Source organism: Oncorhynchus mykiss, chromosome 29, assembly GCF_057628025.1.
Source record: "Oncorhynchus mykiss isolate SJ-2025 chromosome 29, ASM5762802v1, whole genome shotgun sequence".
NCBI classification, from domain to species: Eukaryota; Metazoa; Chordata; class Actinopteri; order Salmoniformes; family Salmonidae; genus Oncorhynchus; species Oncorhynchus mykiss.
Genome location: NC_143050.1, coordinates 28,101,130 through 28,122,103, shown reverse-complemented (window position 1 = coordinate 28,122,103; position 20,974 = coordinate 28,101,130). Strand labels below are relative to the sequence as shown.

General features: G+C 40.8%; 1 protein-coding gene across 8 annotated transcripts; it reads right to left on the bottom strand.

Annotated features, from left to right (window-relative positions):
- Positions 1-2,127: 2,127 nt before the first annotated feature.
- On the bottom strand, positions 2,128-15,097 carry LOC110509787 (paired box protein Pax-8). 8 transcript variants are annotated; one of them, XM_036967979.2, is made up of 13 exons: positions 14,829-15,057; positions 14,187-14,350; positions 10,419-10,547; positions 9,308-9,473; positions 8,868-9,065; positions 8,532-8,608; positions 7,990-8,115; positions 7,596-7,762; positions 6,792-6,912; positions 5,980-6,216; positions 5,607-5,708; positions 4,194-4,280; positions 2,128-3,277 (listed from the first exon to the last, which is right to left on the bottom strand). In XM_036967979.2, the coding sequence occupies exons 3-13, from the start codon at positions 10,486-10,488 to the stop codon at positions 3,207-3,209; spliced, it is 1,422 nt and encodes a 473-aa protein (XP_036823874.1). In that variant the 5' UTR covers positions 10,489-10,547; positions 14,187-14,350; positions 14,829-15,057; the 3' UTR covers positions 2,128-3,206. The 8 variants fall into 8 exon arrangements, with proteins under 8 accessions (XP_036823874.1, XP_036823876.1, XP_036823875.1 ...); XM_036967981.2 differs by lacking the exon at positions 10,419-10,547 and having other exon boundaries at positions 14,829-15,095; XM_036967980.2 differs by lacking the exon at positions 14,187-14,350 and having other exon boundaries at positions 14,829-15,073.
- Between the last annotated feature and the right edge of the window lie 5,877 nt (positions 15,098-20,974).

Sequence of the window (20,974 nt, the reverse complement as noted above, 5' to 3'; positions counted from 1 at the left end):
GCCTATTGTCTTTGTGAATAATTTACATCACTAATAGGACACAGTAAAGTGGTGTGAGGCAGTGAGATCTGGTGAGATATTGGGTTGATAAATTGAAATTAGCAGAACACCTATTTTGACTATAGGCTAAAGAGTTGCACTGCGACTAAAATCCCTAGTAGCACTTTATAATCACTCGACGTAATAAAGCATTTATAATGGATTAGTAAAAGGTTTATTCATCATCTATTAATCATTACTCCGGTCTTAAGGCATTTAATATAGGTCCTTATAAACCATTTACTAATCATTAGTTAAGTATTTTTGCATGGCCGTGTCTAAAGTGTGTGCTATTTATACTTTATAAATGCTTGATAAATGTTTGAGTGACGAGTGTAATTTCTGACAAAAAGAGGGAAAGGCCGTTGGTAGACATTCCAGCAGTATCTGATGCTCCTTAAGCTCGTAAAATAGCCTAGAACATATCAATGGTAACATAATAAGCACACAACACAGGGTGTTTAAAGGTCCACTGCATCATTTGTGGGTAACAATTAACTGTAGTACTGTGATTGTTTTCAATTAAAATGTAAAATTATCAAAAATAGCTCTTGGCAAAGGTCAATTTCTCAAACAAGAATTTTGCTAGGACTGTCTGGGAGTGGTCTGAGTGGGGAGGGGAAAACTGAAAACGAGCTGTTATTGGCAGAGAGGTTTGGAACTGTCATTCTTGTTGGTCTTTTAACTAATCACCAGGCATCCCACTAAAACAGGCTGAAATTTCAGGCAGTCATTTCAAACAACATCATTTTCACAATTTCACAGTATTATTTTAACCTCATAGTGTGGAAATACAGTATATATAACACACAGGACAATCTGGTTTGTCTGCACTAGGCCTTTAAGGAAATATATGAAACATTTTATTCACAAAAACTATTGTAAAACAACTGTCTCGATGATGTGAGGAGGTGTTGTAATGTGATTATTTTGCTAATGTTGTCAACCTCATGAACACAATCTAATCATAAAACAGAGAGATGTAGCCTACACACAAAAGCTGGCCAGACCGCCAGTTTTTCTCTAGTTTTTATTCTTTCATAACTACTGATATGTGATTGAGTTAGACATTTTAAATTTATGATGTGCATGTAGAAATGTTATAACCTTTAAGTGCTTCCAGTGCTTCAGTCTTTTAACCACAGACTCATTTTCACACATGGCATTGTTTGGCAGCACTTTTACTGGGCCTTAATAAATGTGTTAACTCTTTAACCGTAATGGCATAGTTCAACGATATGATGTATTCAGATATTTATTTTCTTAACTCATTAGCATTCTATGGATTACGGAGTGACTGCAATCTGCAACTTGGTTTTGGTAGAAAAGTCCCTGCCAAGAAACGCTGATGATAGCATTTTCAGACGAAACGTTATTTTACTCAGCATAACGTGTGTCTAAAGTTACACATCACACTATTACAATAATGTGACTGTTTTGGAATAACATTTTCAATGTATTTAAACATCCTCTGAATTGTCTGCTTGTCTGCTGGAATGTCTACCCATCTTTTTTGGAGAAATAACACTGGTCACTCAAAACATTCATAAAGTATAAATGGCCCACACTTTAGACGACGCAAAAATACTTAACTATCGATTAGTAAATGGTTTATACGGACATGTATTATACATCTTATGAATGGTGTAATGATTAATAGATGATGTATGAACGATTTACTAATCGATTATAAATGCTTCAGCATGAGGAGTTGGTATACAGGGCTACAATCTTACAAGATTGTAGCGAAATTCTAAGCTGCATGTGTGACAGAATATTCCAGTTTTGTGATTGTTAGAACAATAGGAGCTTTGTGCAGCATGAAACAACACTGTGACGAAACAATGATCCTCTCATTGTGATGTCCATTCCTTATTGTGATGGAAGTAGTGGGGAGCTTTGTGTAGGCCTATGTTTGTTCATGCACTACATACGACATGCCACAACACTCAAACGGTAAAGACTTTAATAGAAACGGGTTTCTTATTTTTTTGTCAGTTGATTCTAAGGATATTAATAGGACTTTAATGTAAATGTTCTCATGACTCATTAGATGTGCAAACATGTGGGGAAACGAATGCAATGCACAATCACTTTGTCATGCTTTATTTAATTAAAATAATTATTTAGAAATTCCATATTTACATCTTCAATAACATTAATAACAGTATAAGAAAAGAAAAAACAGTTTAGTCACAGTTCTCATACTAAACATCAGCATGACAACAAAATCGAATTATCATTAAGAAAAAAAAATGAAAGAGTTGTTTTGTTTTTCAGATACTCAGTCATTAATCCCCACAATATTCACCCCCAAATCATCCTTCTGATAAAATTGCATTTCTTTCTCAAGAGCAGTTTGCCATTTACAATATATACATATTGCCAAACAAGAGTAACCCAGACAGTTCAATTCATGAAACCATTTTTTTTGACAAGGACATGAGGACATTTTGCTATGAGAATGATACCCCGTGTGACTGTATGCCTCATTCAGACAATTGGCACTGCACTACATTTAAGATCTGGAAGGTTTGGTTGGGTGGTGAGCTCAAAGAGGCTGAATGTTGAATTCAACACAGAGGATCCTGAAAAAAACGACACTGGAATGCGAAAGGGACGTGTGTATTATTGTATAAAACTATTGTAAACTTGATGCAAATACAGGAGTAGCTTCACAAAAAAAGCTGTTACTGTACTGTGCCACCAAAACATCCTATGATGTCATGAAGTCAAAGTCGCATGTCAGAGTGTTGCAAAATGTGCTACAAATAAAGTCTTTGGTGAAACAGCTTTGGAGCGACGTACACACAATGCAGGATTCAGGGCCTTTGCCACTGACAAAGTCATAGACATCAGTTGCCCAAATGTATTACAGTGTTTAGAATGTCATGTGTAAACGTGTCAAGTCACCCTGGATGAGGCTGTCATTAAAAACAAATAAATAATGAATTAGTTAGCCATGAGAAGGTATTGTCCATGAGTTCAGGGTCAAGCATAGCTGGTCCAGTGTTGCCACTAAAAGTCTTCAATGTCCCTCGGATGTCTTTACTCCCCTGTCCATCATTGGGAGACAGTCCAATTCTCCTCATAGCTTCCTATCCCTTGCTGCATTTGCCTGTTGGTCCCCATTATCAGTCCTCTTGATGAGGGTTGGTCCATGGGAGCTAGAGATGGTCGTAGGCTGCAGTGGATGGTGGAGCGGTGCGGGAGGCCGAGCTATAGTAATAGGGCGAACCTGCAGGGGGCGACAGAGATAAAGGAGTTTACCATTGTGGTTTGATTTTTAGCTTGGCTTTGATGGTGTTAGGAGGGACAATGCAACGCAGAGCAGGCTTTCTTAATCCCATCAACCACATGACAATAGCAGATGGTTCAGATGGAAATCTGCCTTGCTTGGATAGTTTGTCCCATGAATAAAGCTGCCTGTTTTGCACCTTCTCTCTGTTAAAGTATGGGTCTACTTGATGGAAGAAATATCACCGAATATTTTGCATTATGCATAGAATTAAGCATTCAGAACACACAAGCATTAATACTGTCTATGTTCCCCGGTGTCGTTAATAATTGGTGAAATCAGCTGGTTCAAGGTGACACACAGACTTGTGACCAGAAAGTCACAACAGAACACAAGTTCTCATAGGCTGGTAAGCTCAGAGAGAGTTACCGTACACACCAAGAGACGGCAGTGGTATAGCGCAGACCCCCTGGTAACTGGGTAACTAGTTTCCATGGGGACTAGCGGAGATCCTGATACATGTGACCTGACTGAAACCAAAAGTTTGACTGCACTTTATTTCCTGGTTGGCGTGAGGATTTGTATTTGAGGTTTTCCCATTGATACTCTAGGTTCAAATTCATTGTATTTTAGGTTCAAAGCTATTGAATAAGGTTCAAAGTATAAACTTGACCTGACAGGAATGGTTTGCATTAAAAAATAATAATAATAATTGGAAGCTGGGACTTTTATCTGTAACAATTCAGTCACTTTTGTCACGTTCACAATCATAACACATCAGCTTTATAAACAGTATGGTCCTGTGTGGAATCTTTCATTGTTCCAGTACTGACACAACACAGACTACAGTACATGCTTCTAATACTTATGAAGGGTGTGTCCATTAAACACCACTGTGCCGGACTGACTGACTCACCGAGAATGCTGGAGTTGGTGAATCTCCAAGCTTCACTGTAGGAGGTGTAGGGGGAGTGAGTGTAGGTCTGACCAGAGTAGTCTGCACCTGCAAGGACATGGAACAAAACAGCACGTACATCAGATGTACACTAAGAGACATATAGTAACAAACATCATTCAGTAAGAAATTCCCAGATGTACGTGTATAGAAATAAATACATCACAGACAATATCAGGCATAAAATGTCTTATAGAGACACAGCATTCCTCAAAGTGTTTGTTTTTTTGCCTTCAGTTGAGGGTGTTTGTCCTCTTGCCAGCATCTGCTAAGACTTAGCTCATAATTCACCAATGGTTAGGGCATCTTGTAAACCATTAATCTATGGGCCAGGTGGATGGCTGGGGGTAAAATCCCTCGACTCATTGGTGCGTGTGGCTAGTCTCCGCTTCCTCTCTTTAGCGTTTACCCCTCCCCTCTCCGTCCGTCCAAAATGCCCTCCTCTCCTCTCTATCCCTCACTTCCTGCTTCAGCCTTTCAGCCATTCTCTGTCTCCTCTATTTTCTCCTCTTCTTTTTTTTAACATTCCAATATCTAATTGGTAATTATGTTGGCTGGATTGAATACCCCTGCTCCCCCCCAGACCCCCCCCTTTCTGTGAGTAATTGTGTATGAACGCTTCCTCACAGCAAGCCCACCAGAAAAATAATAAATCAGACCCTCTCATTTCGCGCTTCGAAGGGCAGACTTCAAATAAAAAGGCGCACACACACACACACACACACACACACACACACACACACACACACACACACACACACACACACACACACACCACAAAGACCCTCCTCCTCTGCTCTCTCTCTCTCTCACCCAGGCCCACTCTGCCACCCTGTGGCCCCCCACCCTCTCCCCCCCCCCTCTGGTGGGGCCCCTGGTTCCCATGGTGATGTGTGGTCAGAGGGGCGGCGTGGGGCTGCGGGCAGCAGGGCGGAACCCCCAGCCTGTTCTCTTGTACCCCCTGGGCCCTGGCTGCACCGCCATGCAGTTCACCAGCCGAGCAGGCTACTCATTAACCAGCATGCCTTCCTGTTAATCTCCAATCCTCCCTCCCAGCATTTCGCTCTCCCTGTCTCACGCCCATCCTTGCTTTTTTAGCGTTGGTTTTGCTCACTGCCTTGTCCTAAAAAAAAAATTTTTTTTTTTGTCTAAATCCTTCTCAGTGGTGCTTTGTCCCAATAGCGTATGCAGTTTCAGCATTCCCCATTTGAAAACCCAGATAGGATCAGGTTTGGCTGAAAATAAAACTATGAACTGCATTTAAATAAGCTGAACTGAAAGTAGAGACATCATTCATCTCTTTCTCAGAAATCCCATTTTAGGATGCCATGGCCTGTCTCATAGCCTGTGTGTGTCAAGGGACGGGAGTCTTACCTGCTACCATGCCAGTGATGGCCGAGGATGAGTAGCCTGTCTGGCCACTGGAGGGGATGTGAGGAGGGTAGCCAGGGAGAGTGGAGCTCACCATATCCCGCCCTGAAACAGAGGAGGACAGACCACACACTGTCAGCATGAGGATGTACACATACTGTAGTAGTGCAGCAGCTGGATATACACATGAAAAACAAATCAATTCTGGCACTGTCAGTGGTGCTCACCATCATCTACAGCAATTGACGTTCCAGTACAGTACTGCACATGGGGTTTGGTGTGTCGTGGCAGGTGACATGATAAGCGAGTGTAGTCTATACTGTCTGCATGGACCCCCTACAGGGCGTGGCAATGGGTGAGACGAATGCTTCATTACCTGCTATGAGAGACTGGCTGCTGAAATGGCCGTACACTGGTGCATGATGGGAGAATGAGTTGAACGCATGAGGGAAATGGTTGGAGCTGCTGCAGCTGCTACTGACAGTGACAGGGGTCTGCAATGACTGCAGCTCTAGGAAGGCAGAGTTGGCCACCGCATTTAGGGAGGGGCTTGTGCTGGTCACCTCCGGGGACATTTCCTGTTTCAGACAAAGTGTGAGGGGCTGTAGGGGGTCTGAGGTGGCATGGCCAGTGGGTGGATGGGTGAGAAAATGAAATAAAATGGAATTAACTAATATGAATAAATGGATTAACAAATACACTGCAGAAATAGCCAGGAAGCTGAAATTAATGCTTGAAACAAATGACGAGTGAATGGGTACTGCATTAGACATACAGCACATATTGTACGTCTGTTTTAAATTAAACTTGAAAGGGTGCTTTGGGCAGCTCGTGATAATAGGCCAAATTAATTGTACAACGCATCAGCAGGCACGGCAAGCTAACATGTGGCTGCACTGCAGAGATAAACATCAACTGCTATGATAGCTCGGTCGGAAACAAGATCTATTATCAGATTGATGACAACCGCAGTTGCTACAGTCCGGAGTATACACGCCTAAACAGACTGCTATTACATTCACAGATTATGAATGCATTATGATATTTAAAATAACTGCCTTTGTGAATTGGGTGTTGAGATATGCTAATGTTTCCATGTGCCAGCGTGTTCAGTTTTCCTTCTGCTTCATCTTTGAGCGCTGATCTTTGTGCGGGGTGAGAGGGCACCATCCATCGTTAGAGTCTTACCTGTCACCACAGTGTAACCCTGGTGCGCTGCCAGATTCCGACCAATAGCGGCACTCGATGTTGAGAGGCTGGTCTTCCCGTCTTCTAGACTGCCATTGATGAGCGAGAGAGGGTACACAGTCTGTGGAGAATAAAAGCGGATTAACCATTTGTACGTGAGCGTGTGTTGTGTGTGAAAAATAGAGGGCGGAATTCAAATAAATAAGGAAATCTTTGACTATGTACAGACTCAGTGAGCATAGCCTTGCTATCGAGAAAGGCTGCCGAAGGCAGACCTGGCTCTCAAGAGCAGACGGGCAATGTGCACGCTGCCCACAAAATGAGGTGGAAACTGAGCGGCACTTCCTAACCTTCTGTCAAATATATGACCATATTAGAGACACGTATTTCCCTCAGATTACACAATTCTTTGATAAACTCCCATATCTACTGGGTGAAATACCACAGTGTGCCATCACAGCAGAAAGATTTGTGACTTGTTGCCACAAGAAGAGGGCAACCAGTGAAGAACAAACACCATTGTAATTACAACCTATACTTATGTTAATTTATTTTCCCTTTTGTACTTTAACTATTTGCACATCATTACAACACTGTATATATACATAATATGACATTTGATATGTGTTTATTCTTTTGGAACTTTTGTAAGTGTAATGTTTACTGTTCATTTGTTATTGTTTATTTCACTTTTGTTTATTATCTATTTCATTTGCTTTGGCAATGTAAACATATGTTTCCCGTGCCAGTGGCGTTAAGCAGACTCCACCTCTCAGTGCCAATGTGACATGTAGGTCACCGTACCTGCTCGGTCTTGCTGGCTGCTGCAGAGCTGAAGTCTGGTGGATAGTGGTGGCGGTCAAAGCCACAGTCCAGGTGCTGCGGGGGGAAGTGCTCCGGTCTCAGCTGCTTCCTAGGAACGCCTGCGCTGCCCTGAGAGTCCACACTGTGTCTACAGCTCTCCTGGTCACCTGAGAGAGGTGAGAGAAAGAGAGAGAGAGAGAGAGAGAGAGAGAGAGAGAGAGAGAGGGTAGGGTTATATTGAGAAGTGATTGAATCTATTTGAGTTTGTACATAAATTATGGTAGAATAAATTGTCAGAGTGAATCTTACTGAATTGCATAAAAAATATTATAAAATGTGAGAGGAGTATAGAACATCAGGATTTGGGATTGCACAAAAATTTGTGGGTATTTACTGTCATCATGGCTCCTCTTGCCCTCTTGGCTGGGCTGTGGTATTCCCAGCAGGCCACTGATGGAGTAGGTGGAGCCCAGGGAGTCGGACTGGGGCGACTCTGGGGGAGTGACAGCTGAACTGGGGACTGACAGAAAGAAAGGGAAAACGGACTATTATTACTGCAATATTATCGTTGACCATTAGCGCTTAATCTTACGAACCATTAAGCATGGAGTTTCTTTAGGCTAAATACTATATGATCAGATCTTAATGCTAGGCCTTAGTGAAGGCGTGTGTTGGTGCTTGGAGTGGGGGGGTGATAGTGCTTTGTTAATGACTAGGGTGTCTGTCTGTGTGTGTGTGTGTGTGTGTGTGTGTGTGTGTGTGTGTGTGTGTGTGTGTGTGTGTGTGTGTGTGTGTGTGTGTGTGTGTGTGTGTGTGTGTGTGTGTGTGTGTGTGTGTTGTGTGTGTGTGTGTGTGTGTGTGTGTGTGTGTGTGTGTGTGTGGGTGTGTGTGTGTGTGCGTGTGTGTGCATGTGCGTGTGTGTGTGTAGAGACTCACTTAGTGTGTGTCCTGGGCTTAGGCCTTTACCATCCAGAGGCAGGTTGAAAGGCAGCTGCACCTTGGTTCGGATTATTCTGGAATAAAGAGCAGAGATTATAAATAATATTAAATCAACGTTTTATTGTCACATACAAGATAGGTGCAGTGAAATGTGTTTATTGGACAACAGTGTAAAATCTATTGCACCACATACTTACATCTGCAATTGTTCTGCTGATTCAATTTCTATACACTTGTTTAACACTACTTAAGAGATCACAGTTCTTATTTTAAAGGCCCACTTAGTGATATTTATTGGTTTACACATAGCATAATGTAGAGGTTAGTCAGTACCTGTTGATGGAGCTAACACTGGGCACGGTGTCGCTGTCACACACCCCCTCTGCCAGGAGCCTGTCTCTGATCTCCCAGGCAAACATTGTGGGGTTCTGACGCTTGTAATCTGCTATTTTATCAACCACTTTAGGAGTGGCCACCTTGGGCTTGGAGCCCCCAATCACTCCTGGCTTGATGCTGCCAGTCTCATAGTAGCTGGAAAAGGAGAGAGAGGTTTGTTCAGTCAGAGAGCAATATAGTGAATGTGGGTGGTCATCATTTGGATTGAACAAAAATAGGTGTTTACATGACCAATGATGTACTGTGTAGTGAACCCAGACACTTTTCACAATGGGAGACCGTGGTTCATGGTTTAGGTGTCTTGAGAACACAATAGAGGGCTGCTAACAATATCACCCTGTTGTGTAAAGGGTGTAAAGGTGCTATGAGGTGCTCACCGTCCCAGGATCTTGCTGACACAGCCGTGGCTGACACGGAGCTGGCGGGAGATGTCACAGGGACGCACGCCCTGGTGGGCCATGTCTACGATGCGCTGCCGGATCACCTCCGGGAGCGGACGGCCGTTCACAAACATTCCGCCTAGTTGGTTAAGACCCCCATGACCTGGGGGAGGAGGGGGGATGAAACACTTAGAAATGTCATGGAACCTGAGCTCACTGCCACCCACGCTACCACCCACACACAGCACTACCTCACACAGAGGATACACATACAGGGAGGGCACACTGATATTGGGTCTGGGCTGGTTCTACTTCAAGCTATTTGTTTGGTCTGTGACAGGGCTTACATGGCACCTAATGTTCTTACCTTGATACGACAATGACATACTACAGACATGTAGAACAAAATAGATTAATTGATCAAATAAATCACATATTATTTAGGCATCTACTGGCAATATCATTTTCAGAATGCAATAAAAAAACTGGATAAAAGGTGGGTCCTTTGGGTTTCCAAGAGAAGATGTTATTGAACCTAGTGGGACAATTCAGCACACAAAATTGTGCAGGTCATGAACATAACAATGAGCATATATTTCCTGGAATTTGTTTCACTGTATTGTTTGAAATAAAGTTATTTCATATTCTGTTTTTTTTATGTTGAGGAGACAGGCATGTTTGGTGTGTCCAAGTTTACAGGTAATTGATATGAATGTTGGACAAAAAAAAGATTCACTAAACTATAAGTTACAGTGGCATAGGGCTCTACACAATCTATATTGCTGAAGTTCAGCATTACAGAGTGATTGAAATGTAAATGAAATGTTCCCGCATTAGCGGAGACTGTATTCACGGTAAACGCTGTACAGGCTATGTTGGCTCAATCGGGAAATGACCTTTACATTTCTAAAGCGCAATCTGTAACGCTTCAGCAATACAGATTGAATAGAGCCCCTAGCTATCAAACTAACCCGGGTACAGATCTTAAAAGGGCTATATAAAAATGATGACAGAGATGTGAATGATACACATGTCAGAATATATTTTGTCAATTTATCATGCATAATTCAGTGTTGTTTTAAAAGAGTGGTAAAAGAGGGTAACTGACCAATTAAGTCGGATCTAGCTAGAAATTTGACAGCCTCTGGTCTAGACAGCTCTGTGTAAGTCTTCCACATTCTAGATGTTCTCAATCCTGGTTCTGACCTCTAGATTCCTCTCTCCGGGTTTGGGTTTCCTATGGGACACACAAGGCAGCGAGAGAAGGTAGTCATTTCTCGCAGAGGAAGTAAGTTTATCCTAACTTTGATATAAATGAATTTCACATTAAACGTTATAAAGCGGAGAATTTTACGCGTTTTACATTTTTTTATGTAAGGAGTTTGGGGCCCATAGGCCATGCATAATTTAGGCCCATTCTGGCAAGCGGCATGGAAAAACAGCTCACATGCACAATGATACGATATTGCCATCATTTCGATTTCAAAATGCCCTGAAGTGATACTGTCTAAGCTACAATTCTATAGCCTAAATGACAAAGTCAATTATTTATCATCATGTTATGTTTTGGAGTTTATTTTTCCACGATTTGGTCAATTATTCGTTAAAAAAAAAGTATATCTGCGAGGATAATGGGGTTCTATAGGTTATAGCATCAAGTTCAATGTGAAACCACCTCTCTGACAGGCATGTTTATCACATTTACAATTACGCAAAATAAATGGCAATAATTCGTTTTTTTACATTAGAAAAATGTAGCCTACATCGTGAGCATGTTGACCATTTCCAATAGCTATATTAGGTCAAATAGCAATTGTGTGGTGTAAATCAAGTTATTGATAGCCTATTTGCGTGCAAGCATACTCACTACATTTCTTCTCGTCTAAACACATCGATGGGCTGTCAGTAGTCAGTTGGTATAATGCGGTTATTATAAACAGAAAATATTACATTGAGAGTGATGTAGTCTATGGCAGAACGTGTCCATCGTCTGAATTTGAACTATAGGGATTAATGTAATAGTGATTCCTATAAACATTTCCCATATAGGCCTATACAATTATTATGGTTCACCAATATGCTCGAGATAATGCGCATGCATATTCGTTTGTAGAATAAAATGTATTCCCTTGTGTCGATGCTTAAATGAATAGCCTACCATAGGCCTAGACTACACCAGGTAATGCATGTTCTAGTTATAGTTGACCATTTTAATTTACAAAATCAAAAATCGACTTCTCCTTTAAGAGGACTTGGAAATGACGCTGGGGGAAAGGGTTTGCCATGTCATTTTGAAAGTTGTCAGCAGCTTCTCTGTCTTTCTATAGACTGCATCAGTGACTTTGTAAGAATCCCATTGCTTTTAATTTAACCCATTCAGCAGCTTTCTTCCTCGCCTTGCTCTTTTCTCAGCCCTTTCCCAGCTTTTATTTCCACATCAAACGGAGGCCGGACGAGGCTGGGTGGGGAGCAGGAGCACCATTAACCGTGCTAGCGGAGTGTGTAAAAATCTCCCCGCCAAGCTTCACCAACCTGCAGGATATTAAAGCTGAGCAACCCCAAGGGAATAAACACACACGCATATACACACACGCGCGCACTCTCTCTCGCTCTTCTGTCACACAAACACATACATACACACGCACACACACACGCACGCACGCACACACACACACACACAAATCCCTCATAAAGACGATTTATCCTAATTGCACAATTAATAGCCTATATTGTCTCCATTTCGCGTAATTTGTAATGATGCCATTCATTCTTTAGGTTGTTTCCCTTAAAATAATTAATCCCCTTGCATGGTTTTCCTCCTCAAAATGGATTCGAATTTATAATCCACTGTAAAATATATGATTTTATTGATTCTAGACCTCAAATGATGCGGGAACTAGGTCTAAAGGCCTAGCCTTTTGGATGAGTATGTACACATTTGGATTGAGAACACAATCTACAATGTAGCATAAGGAGCCGTCAAAATGCCAGAGGATATATCTACCATATCTGAAAAAACTGGTTTTGTTCACCTATTGTGTGTGTGTGTGTGTGTGTGTGTGTGTGTGTGTGTGTGTGTGTGTGTGTGTGTGTGTGTGTGTGTGTGTGTGTGTGTGTGTGTGTGTGTGTGTGTGTGTGTGTGTGTGTGTGTGTAACTTATACCCTTATATATTAAATATAATATAGCCCACACAAACTATTGCAGAACCTCTCACTTTCCATTTTAGTTTCACATGAACTTCAATAATTCAGCATTTCTGTTACACACTGCACTTTAGCACACTGCACTTTAGTCCCTATATGATAGCCTACTCTTTATATATTTGGTTTTATTCCACTAACTTGCCATTAGGTTATAGAATGAACGTGTGGCCACTGACCACGATTAGCACAACCTATTATTTAGCATAAATTCAAAATAAGCAGTTTTAATAAGCCACTAGAGATCGATTGCCTATGTTTGACAACATTGGTTGACTATCCTATAGGCTACTCCTAACAATTTTAAACAATATTGTCACGTAATTTTAATAGACCCATAACATTTAAATGTTGGTAATTTAGCAGACGCTCTTATCCAGAGTGACTTTTCGTGAGTGCATACATTTTCGTACTTTTCCCTTACTGAACCCACAACCCTGGCGTTGCAAGCGCAATCCTCTACCAACTGAGCCAAACGGCACCCAATAACCTCAAAACCTCTGAGGTGCAATGCTGCACTGTAACTTCTGAACGGTTATTGTAACCCCTGACAGCGGGTGCTATGAGAACATGAAAGAAGATGGCGCATTTGAGGCGACAAGAGGGTGTCATAATTTATACCGCGGGGTAGACCGGGTGAAACGTAAACAAGCCATACCATTCAGCTCCCCACCGTTCCATCATTGGCACAATTGAAGTGACAATGACCACCGATTGGCCCAAATCTATATCTGTCAGCTAAACTAACGTCCAATTAACTTGACAAACCCTCCACGAGAGAAGGGAAATCTGTTATTTTTGTTTAGTAAATACACGCTGGATTTATAACACCAGGCTCAACTTTCAGAATTGTTGGCCTGATCATTGATAGTTCGATTTTTTAAATGTTACATTCATTAATTGACACTCTGTCATAACTTTTACAAAGATCACCCTAAAATTAAGGAAAATAAACGTAATAACAGTGTATAAAGACATGTGCACATGAAGTTATTCAATTATTGATCATTCGGTTTTTATTGACTAAGGTTCTTGGCCTTCCTAGCCGATCTCTGCTCTGATAAGAGAAACATTGCTGTATAAACTTTATAAACTGTATAACCAGCCATGGACTACTCAACTATGCTAATGTATTCAGAATTCGTGGGTATACAGATATTACAACAAAACATAGCCTATTTCTGTTAATAACGTCCTTATTCAGTATGAATAATGTCAAAGTATTAGAGAATGAAACAAAAGCACCCGTACAGTTTACAGTTTATTATCAACATAATCACTCAATTACTTTAAAAGCTTTTCGTTTTAATGCCATTAGAAATCCCGGTGAATAATGTTAGGTATTCTTAACGAAACTTGGATAGAAAATAATTACAGGGATTATGAATTTATTCCGTTGTCAACGCCTGAGCATAAACTATTAACGGCTGATTTCTGTCAAGGTCTCTGAAATATTATTTGTCATGCCTGTACTGCATTTTTTGCTTGCTTTGACAATTAAATATTTCATATTGATGAATGAGTTCAGCTTTTTCTAAGGAACATTTTAACAAAGTATCTGTTTATTTATCCTATATTTGAGTAATAGCTACTAAATGCATGTGATTATCTTCTCTTTAGCGGCCAAAATACTATAGCAATACGAGGGAAAGGAGTCTCAGATCTTGTGTTTTACCTCGTCCGGTGGTGTTGGACATATCTCTGAGGTCTTTGTCGTTGGGTGTCCTTGACAAATGCAAGAGGGTCCACGCTCTCTCTCTCTCTCTCCCAGTTAATTAGATGTTTTTAGTCCATGTGGGGCCTCGCTTGGAATGAATGTGTTCCTGAGTGCACTCTTTGCTGCAAGAGGACATTGTAATAGTTAATATGGGGTTCTTATGAATACTGTTAAGTAAGGTTATGCCATAGTGTGGCATAGTATTAAAATATATTAGCGCCCGCGTTGCAGTTTCAATTTGAGTCTTAAGTCCCCGTCGCCGCTCTTATTTAAAGAAATATATAGGCTTATATAATAAGCCAAAACAAAAAACACGTTTCACTGCTTATCGTAGGCTAGGCTTTGGATCTTTGTTGGGACTACCAATTAGGAATAATAGGATCTCTATAGGGACTACTCTCTCACACTACTTAGTGAATGTAACCGGACTCGATACTCTAACTAAACGATCAGCCAATACATTACTCATTGTTAAGTTTTTACACATTTACAACCATTTGTTAAAGATGTTAACAACCATTCACATTTGCTAACACAGTGATGTACCCATGACTAGCCGTTTTTTACGATCAAAAACACCTCATTGATGCAAATAATTACCTTCGCCTTGCAGAAAAAAGGTCCGGGCAGATATCCTTATTATTATCCAATGCTAGACCACACCGGAGAAAATGTAACCTCGGCCGGGGAGATCCAAGTCAATCTTTGATAAAGCGTCTGGTATGATACTCTCTCAACAGGCAGAGGTGGTGTAGCTGTTCACGACCTGCTACTAATACTGTGCAAGGTTTTATCCAACAGACGCTCTCCGAGGCGCGCAGTGGCGATGGTGCGCCGCGGCCATTGGATGATGGAGTCGAGGGGAGTGCAGTAGAACTAAGGGTGAGGTGTGGCTATTTGAAAAGAGGGTGTCACCTTTCCCAAAACCACATGGATGACTGATTTTGTGTTTTGAGTGGCATTCCACCCAATACAACACACTGTCTTAGAGAAACAGTAACGTTTACGGAAACACTTGTCAAGGAGCCGGTTTGTTTTCATTCACCCCCAGCGACAGCTTCGCTTTGATTAGATTGTGTACAAGATGTGACACGATTTCCGGGGGTCTGTGAATTCCGGTTAATTTGGAGTACACTGTTTTCACACACAATTTGGAACTTGATTTGTTGTGATCTGTCACAATGTCTGCTATCACATGACAGGTATATGTCCCCTTATTTGAGCGATAAAATGAGTAATATAGGACTATAGCATGTCAGGGACATGGGTGAAGCCGATAGCCTACACGTTGTAGATGTTACGTTTAAATCATAAAGTTTAGTTTTGTGTTGTACCCTGAATAAGCACATCAGATATTATCTGCTTACAGTCATACTTGAATGATATAGGACAGCCTATTATTTCGTGTCAGAGGACTTCAATTAAAATCACATTAAAGGTTGAATAAGCGGTTGCTAGTATTTGCTACTTTTTACACAGCGTTCAACTAATTAAATATGGATGACATAGGCCATGTTTGCCCACAATATTGATTACATGTATTACTTTTTGCACATTAATAGCCAAAATGTTTATTAGAAACTTCTTTCAGATTGCTTGTCTTTATTGTTGGAATGAATTTATATTTACATATTATTATTAATATATATATTTTTTTTACCACCACCACATTATGGCTGTTTTTTATTCTGTTACTAAACAAAGATGCAGAGGTAAATCTTATATACATCATTTTCAACATCATCACCAAATTCAGTCAAAAAACAACTACTCAGTCTTATATGTTGATGTGGGATTACATTATTGTATTACCTTTCACCCACCCGCCCTTAGATTGCTTTCTGTGGTGGTTTGTGCAGTTGTAGGTTAGACAGTGTTACGTGGATTGTGTTCTATCCCTCTAAGCTTTTCTACGATCCTCTTCACCTCTCCGTCAAGTAGCGCTGCAAATACCCATACTAGATTACTAACTAATGGTAGACTCTCTCTTACTTACATAATAAGTAAGTCTGAAGCGAGTTCTTTAAGGTCAAACCAGTTCAACACAGAGGCAGTAGACAGTAGACACTGCCTATCCAAATGAGTGGACATCAAGTCTGAACATCACTTCCAAATATCACATCCCACGCATTTTCAGCTGCTGGTTATCATAGTGCCAAGGCGTTCTGATTGTGCGTATTGAATGCCTTAGCTTATTTTACACATTCACCACTTAATCAAGTGAATGGGCTCCGTGAAATATGCGGGTGGTTCTTCGCAACAGGGTGTCGGTGTCCCTCTGAGTTCCAACAGTGTTTAGTTGTTCTCACGAGCTTGGAAAACAAACATAACACCCATAATGACTCTCGTTTATGACCCCATGTTGCCTAACATGGCCACAGTGTCGTCTGCCCAGTAGAAATTATAGTCTATCTAACCATATGGCTTGTGGCACCAATTTACGGTTGTTTTACAGTTTTGCCAGTTGAAGACATAGCAAAATTGATTATGCAAAAGTGCAACCTTTTGCCATGGAAATTGGTGATTGGAAACAGAACATATAGTCGGGGCAATTTAAGTGTAGGTCCTTAAAAACAATCTAGAAACGTTGTACGGCCTGTTAGTTGCGAGATTACGACATATATGTGAAGTAGATAGAAGGGGACCCTTGTGCGCCCCAAACAATTTAACATCATTGGTCAGTGCATCGCAAATCCTTATCTCGTTAGGCTACAATTGGTGAGCTCATTCTCAATCTTCCCCGGCCCGCCGTGCAATGTAAATACCATTACACCAGGTTCGCTCCGGGACAAAAGGGCGAATGTTTTGAAATAAATAAAACTGTCGAGGGACTAAAGCGAATCATAACATTAGATGGGAGCAGAGAATTCCTCTGTGAAGTGCAAAGAGAGAGCGAGAGCGAGGGGCAATTGCCTGGGGAGGGAGGTGAGAGATAGAAAGAAAGATGGAACACAGAGGTTATCGAGAGTTTAACAAGGGATTAAAACTTCTAGATGGCTATCTGCACCAGAAGTGCACATTTTAATAATGTTTAGTTACAGGGGTTTTGTTGTGTGGCTTTGCTTTGAGGCAAACTGATTGCATGAATATACACCCAAAGACTCTCAGATGACTGGGCCATGTGAGTATCCACCAATAATAATAATGATTACAATGAAAAGAGAATATGCAACACACAACACAGTAGCATATGTTAATATAGTAGGCTACCTTCGGTACTGTTATAATAATTATATGACCTCATCATGATCCTTCCTGAACTAATAAACCTAATATTATAATGATGATGAGGATGAAAATGAGAAGATGGAAGAAGAAATAACATAATTAGGCCTACATCAATTGAATCATTACATCAACGATTATGACGGTGGTTTTCAGGTTGCGTGTATTGCCAAAACTGCGCCAAAAATGTTCAGTTATTAGCCTAAAATAATCTATTTTATTTCCAGTAATCGCACAACTCTTTTGATAGCCTAATTAAACAGTGTAAATTCAGATATAATGGGCCTCTGCAATATCAAAATAAACGTATTGCATATTTAGAGGGGGATATCGGGGGAGGGGATGTAGGCTATATTTATAGTTTACATATAGGCCTAATGTTTTTGTAAATAGTCTATAATCATCTATAATAATTTCGAAATAAAACCTGAACTAAATGATTCATTCGAATAAGGAGTATAGCTAAGGCAATTCATATGTCTGGTATTAGATCAACTCGCAGACAGTTTCTGAAAGCATTCTCCGCCCAGGCCATATGAACAAGCCCGTTTAATTTGTAACTTATGCAGGCCTATGCAGCCCCTACTTATTTTCTACTGTGAGATTTTATTACGACAACCCGCGGATTGTTTTCCAATGCTGCACATGTAGGCCTACAGTCAGTCTGTCATGTCCTTCAGTTCAGAACCACTCTCAGACTTGGTTGTCAACATGCAATGGAGAAAAGCATTTCGCCAGAGGATATTCTCAAGATCTTATGCGATTTGACTATGGAATGGACCGACACAATCAACGTAGCGCTCGGGTGGAGCCAGTTAATATAAAGTAAAATGAAAAAGTGAAGAAAAAACCATACCTTGATCAAAGAAAAAAAAATGACAGCAGCGTTCGGCTTTGAGCACAGCCACCCATATCAAGAACACCTTCTGCAACCATTCTCAAAAAAATGGATTTAAAAAAAAAATGAATAACGAACGTCTCCTCAGTCCAAGGATGCTGTGTAATTCCTCAATGAATACGGTCTTTATGTCTGGAGCCTACTTTTTAAAGAAATGCTTGTTTTTAGATGAATGCCTATGCCAACGTTTGCAGATTGGACGCAGTAGTTTCATTGAAAGGTTATTGCTTTATCTCGACAGGTGTAGCATCAATTATCCCACAAAATAAAAATAAGAAGCATTTAAGCATCTAAGTTTTAATCTAAGAAATAATGAATTCATATTTTAACAGTAAAATTTCACAACTGATAGAATAATTAACGTTTTCTAAATTTCTGACAGCTTTCATATGTACTACTTTTTCCTGAGGGCAATCGACTATTCATTTAATTACTTTTCTGTACTAAAACAAACAGGGATATGTTTAAAATATATCAACATCACTCACTTAGCCTACATTGGGAATTTTTGGGGACATGAGGCAAAAGAAGATGCATGCCCCAAATGTTTCGGGTGTGTCTTGTTGATGGGTGTTTTTACGGATTCAGCTCCCCCGGCCAATTTTGGACCTGCAACAGAGTTCAGACCCAGGGGCGACGGGTGCAAACCATGAGGGCAAAGGGTCAGAAAAGCAGCATCAATTCTTGTCCAAAAGATAGGCTAGTAAATGAAACTGATTAACAAATGATATGCCTATAGGCTACTATAATATTAGCCGAAATCTTCTGACTTCAATTAGACATATGCTTTTCAAGTTTATCATAATTGAATTGGAGTTGAGTTGTAGCCTCAAGCAAAAACATTAAGTTCAACTTTGTCGTTTTCATATTCCACACAACAAAACTATTACTCCACCTTATTAGGCTAACCTTTCTTAGGTCTGACACTTTACACCGGTAAAAGGCATGTATGTCTGTCTACACCTTGCAACTCAGCTGAGCTATTTTTCACTGGGGAATTACTTTGAGACCACTAAAGTGAACACCACGAGGTAGACTACTCCAAATTAGACATTTAAATATAGGCTATGACATGATATGACAACTGATAAGCCTATGAGGCACAAATATAATATGTTTGAATAGGTCTAAATTATAAAGAATAAAACGAAGGTCAGAAAGCAAGCGATTTAGCTTCATTCAGTAACAAAATATGGAGTCCGTTTTGAAGAAGAAGAGACCAAACTGCTTCGAGAGAGTGGGATAAAGAATAGGCCTAGCCTATCCAGCTAGGGCATAGGCTATTTTTCCTCATAAGCACCAATTGTCATTTTTCCATCTATGTAACTGAACTTTTTTTCTGGTAAAATTCTTCTCAAATAATTGTACAAAAACGAAACGACCGTTTTGTCTTCTTATCCGTGTCTCTCCACCTGCAAAGGTGCGTGCGAAGGGAGGGTAAAGTGAATTCACTGTGTCTGATTCGCTGATTACTCGGTGCGCGCACGTTTCCCGTCCCGCTCTCTGCGTGATGCATGGCCTCCTCTTGCTCCACGCTGCTCCGCTTGTCACTCTGCACGCTCTGCAAGATGAATGGGTTCACGTTAAAGCCCACTTAATAGCAACTTTTATAAATCTAGCCTTACGCTTGTCTCTTTGTGGTCAGCGATTCGAGATGTGCCAGATAATTAGATCATACTAGCTAAAGAAATGCCTCAATATTGATGATTCCATTACCCCCTTGCAAACTTTTTGTTGTTGTTGGTGCAAACCTACATTTCTACCAGGATCCGTGTAAGAATTCCACCCAGACCCCCCATTTTTATTTTATATAAGGAATCTTGTCTTTTCCACGGATTTACACTTAAACTACACCCACGTTTGATGTCCCCTGTCCCGTTTCTTCTGATCTTCCAACATTTTCTATTGTTTTTATGCTTTAGATTGAATTTGTGTTAAATGTGTGGACACCATGCAGTAAATGCATTGCACCATTTAGGCCTACACAAAAGTGTCCAAAATTGCAAGCTTTTACAGTGAATATGTGAGGGTACAATATTATATTGCTCAGCTACAGCTTGAGGAGAGCATTAGCCCCCCTTGAAAACACTACAAGATGTCATTGATGCATCCATTCAGTCTTTCATGCTTAGTTGGGCTATATAAGTTAACAGTATGTTGCCAATTGCCATATGTGATTTAACCACATTTAGTTGGATACTCAGTCAGTCACTAGACTGATTCTCTCATGATGTATATGTTGCAAATAGAGGTCTTTTCCTGTTCTTTGGTGCTTGCCTTTTCTCTCATACCTCCTTTTACCATCTGTTTTGGTACCCCATCTTTCTATCCTCATCTTCCTGTGTTTTGTGCACCGTCACCCCCCTCCAGCTTTGTCTGCCTGGTCCAGCCCCCTCCATTGTTCCCGCTCTCTGCCTCCCATTTCCGCTTTGTGTCTGACCCCTGACCCCACACCCTGTTCCCCTCTCCCCCTGGCACCCCAAATCTTCTTGTTCCTCTGTTGACTGCTCCGCCTGAGGTTTTGGGGCTAATAACTTTTGCCGGCAAGCTCCTCACAAAATCCCAGCGTGACGGCCATTGTATGGGCCACAATGGCACCCAGGCGGTAATAGCCATTAGCAAC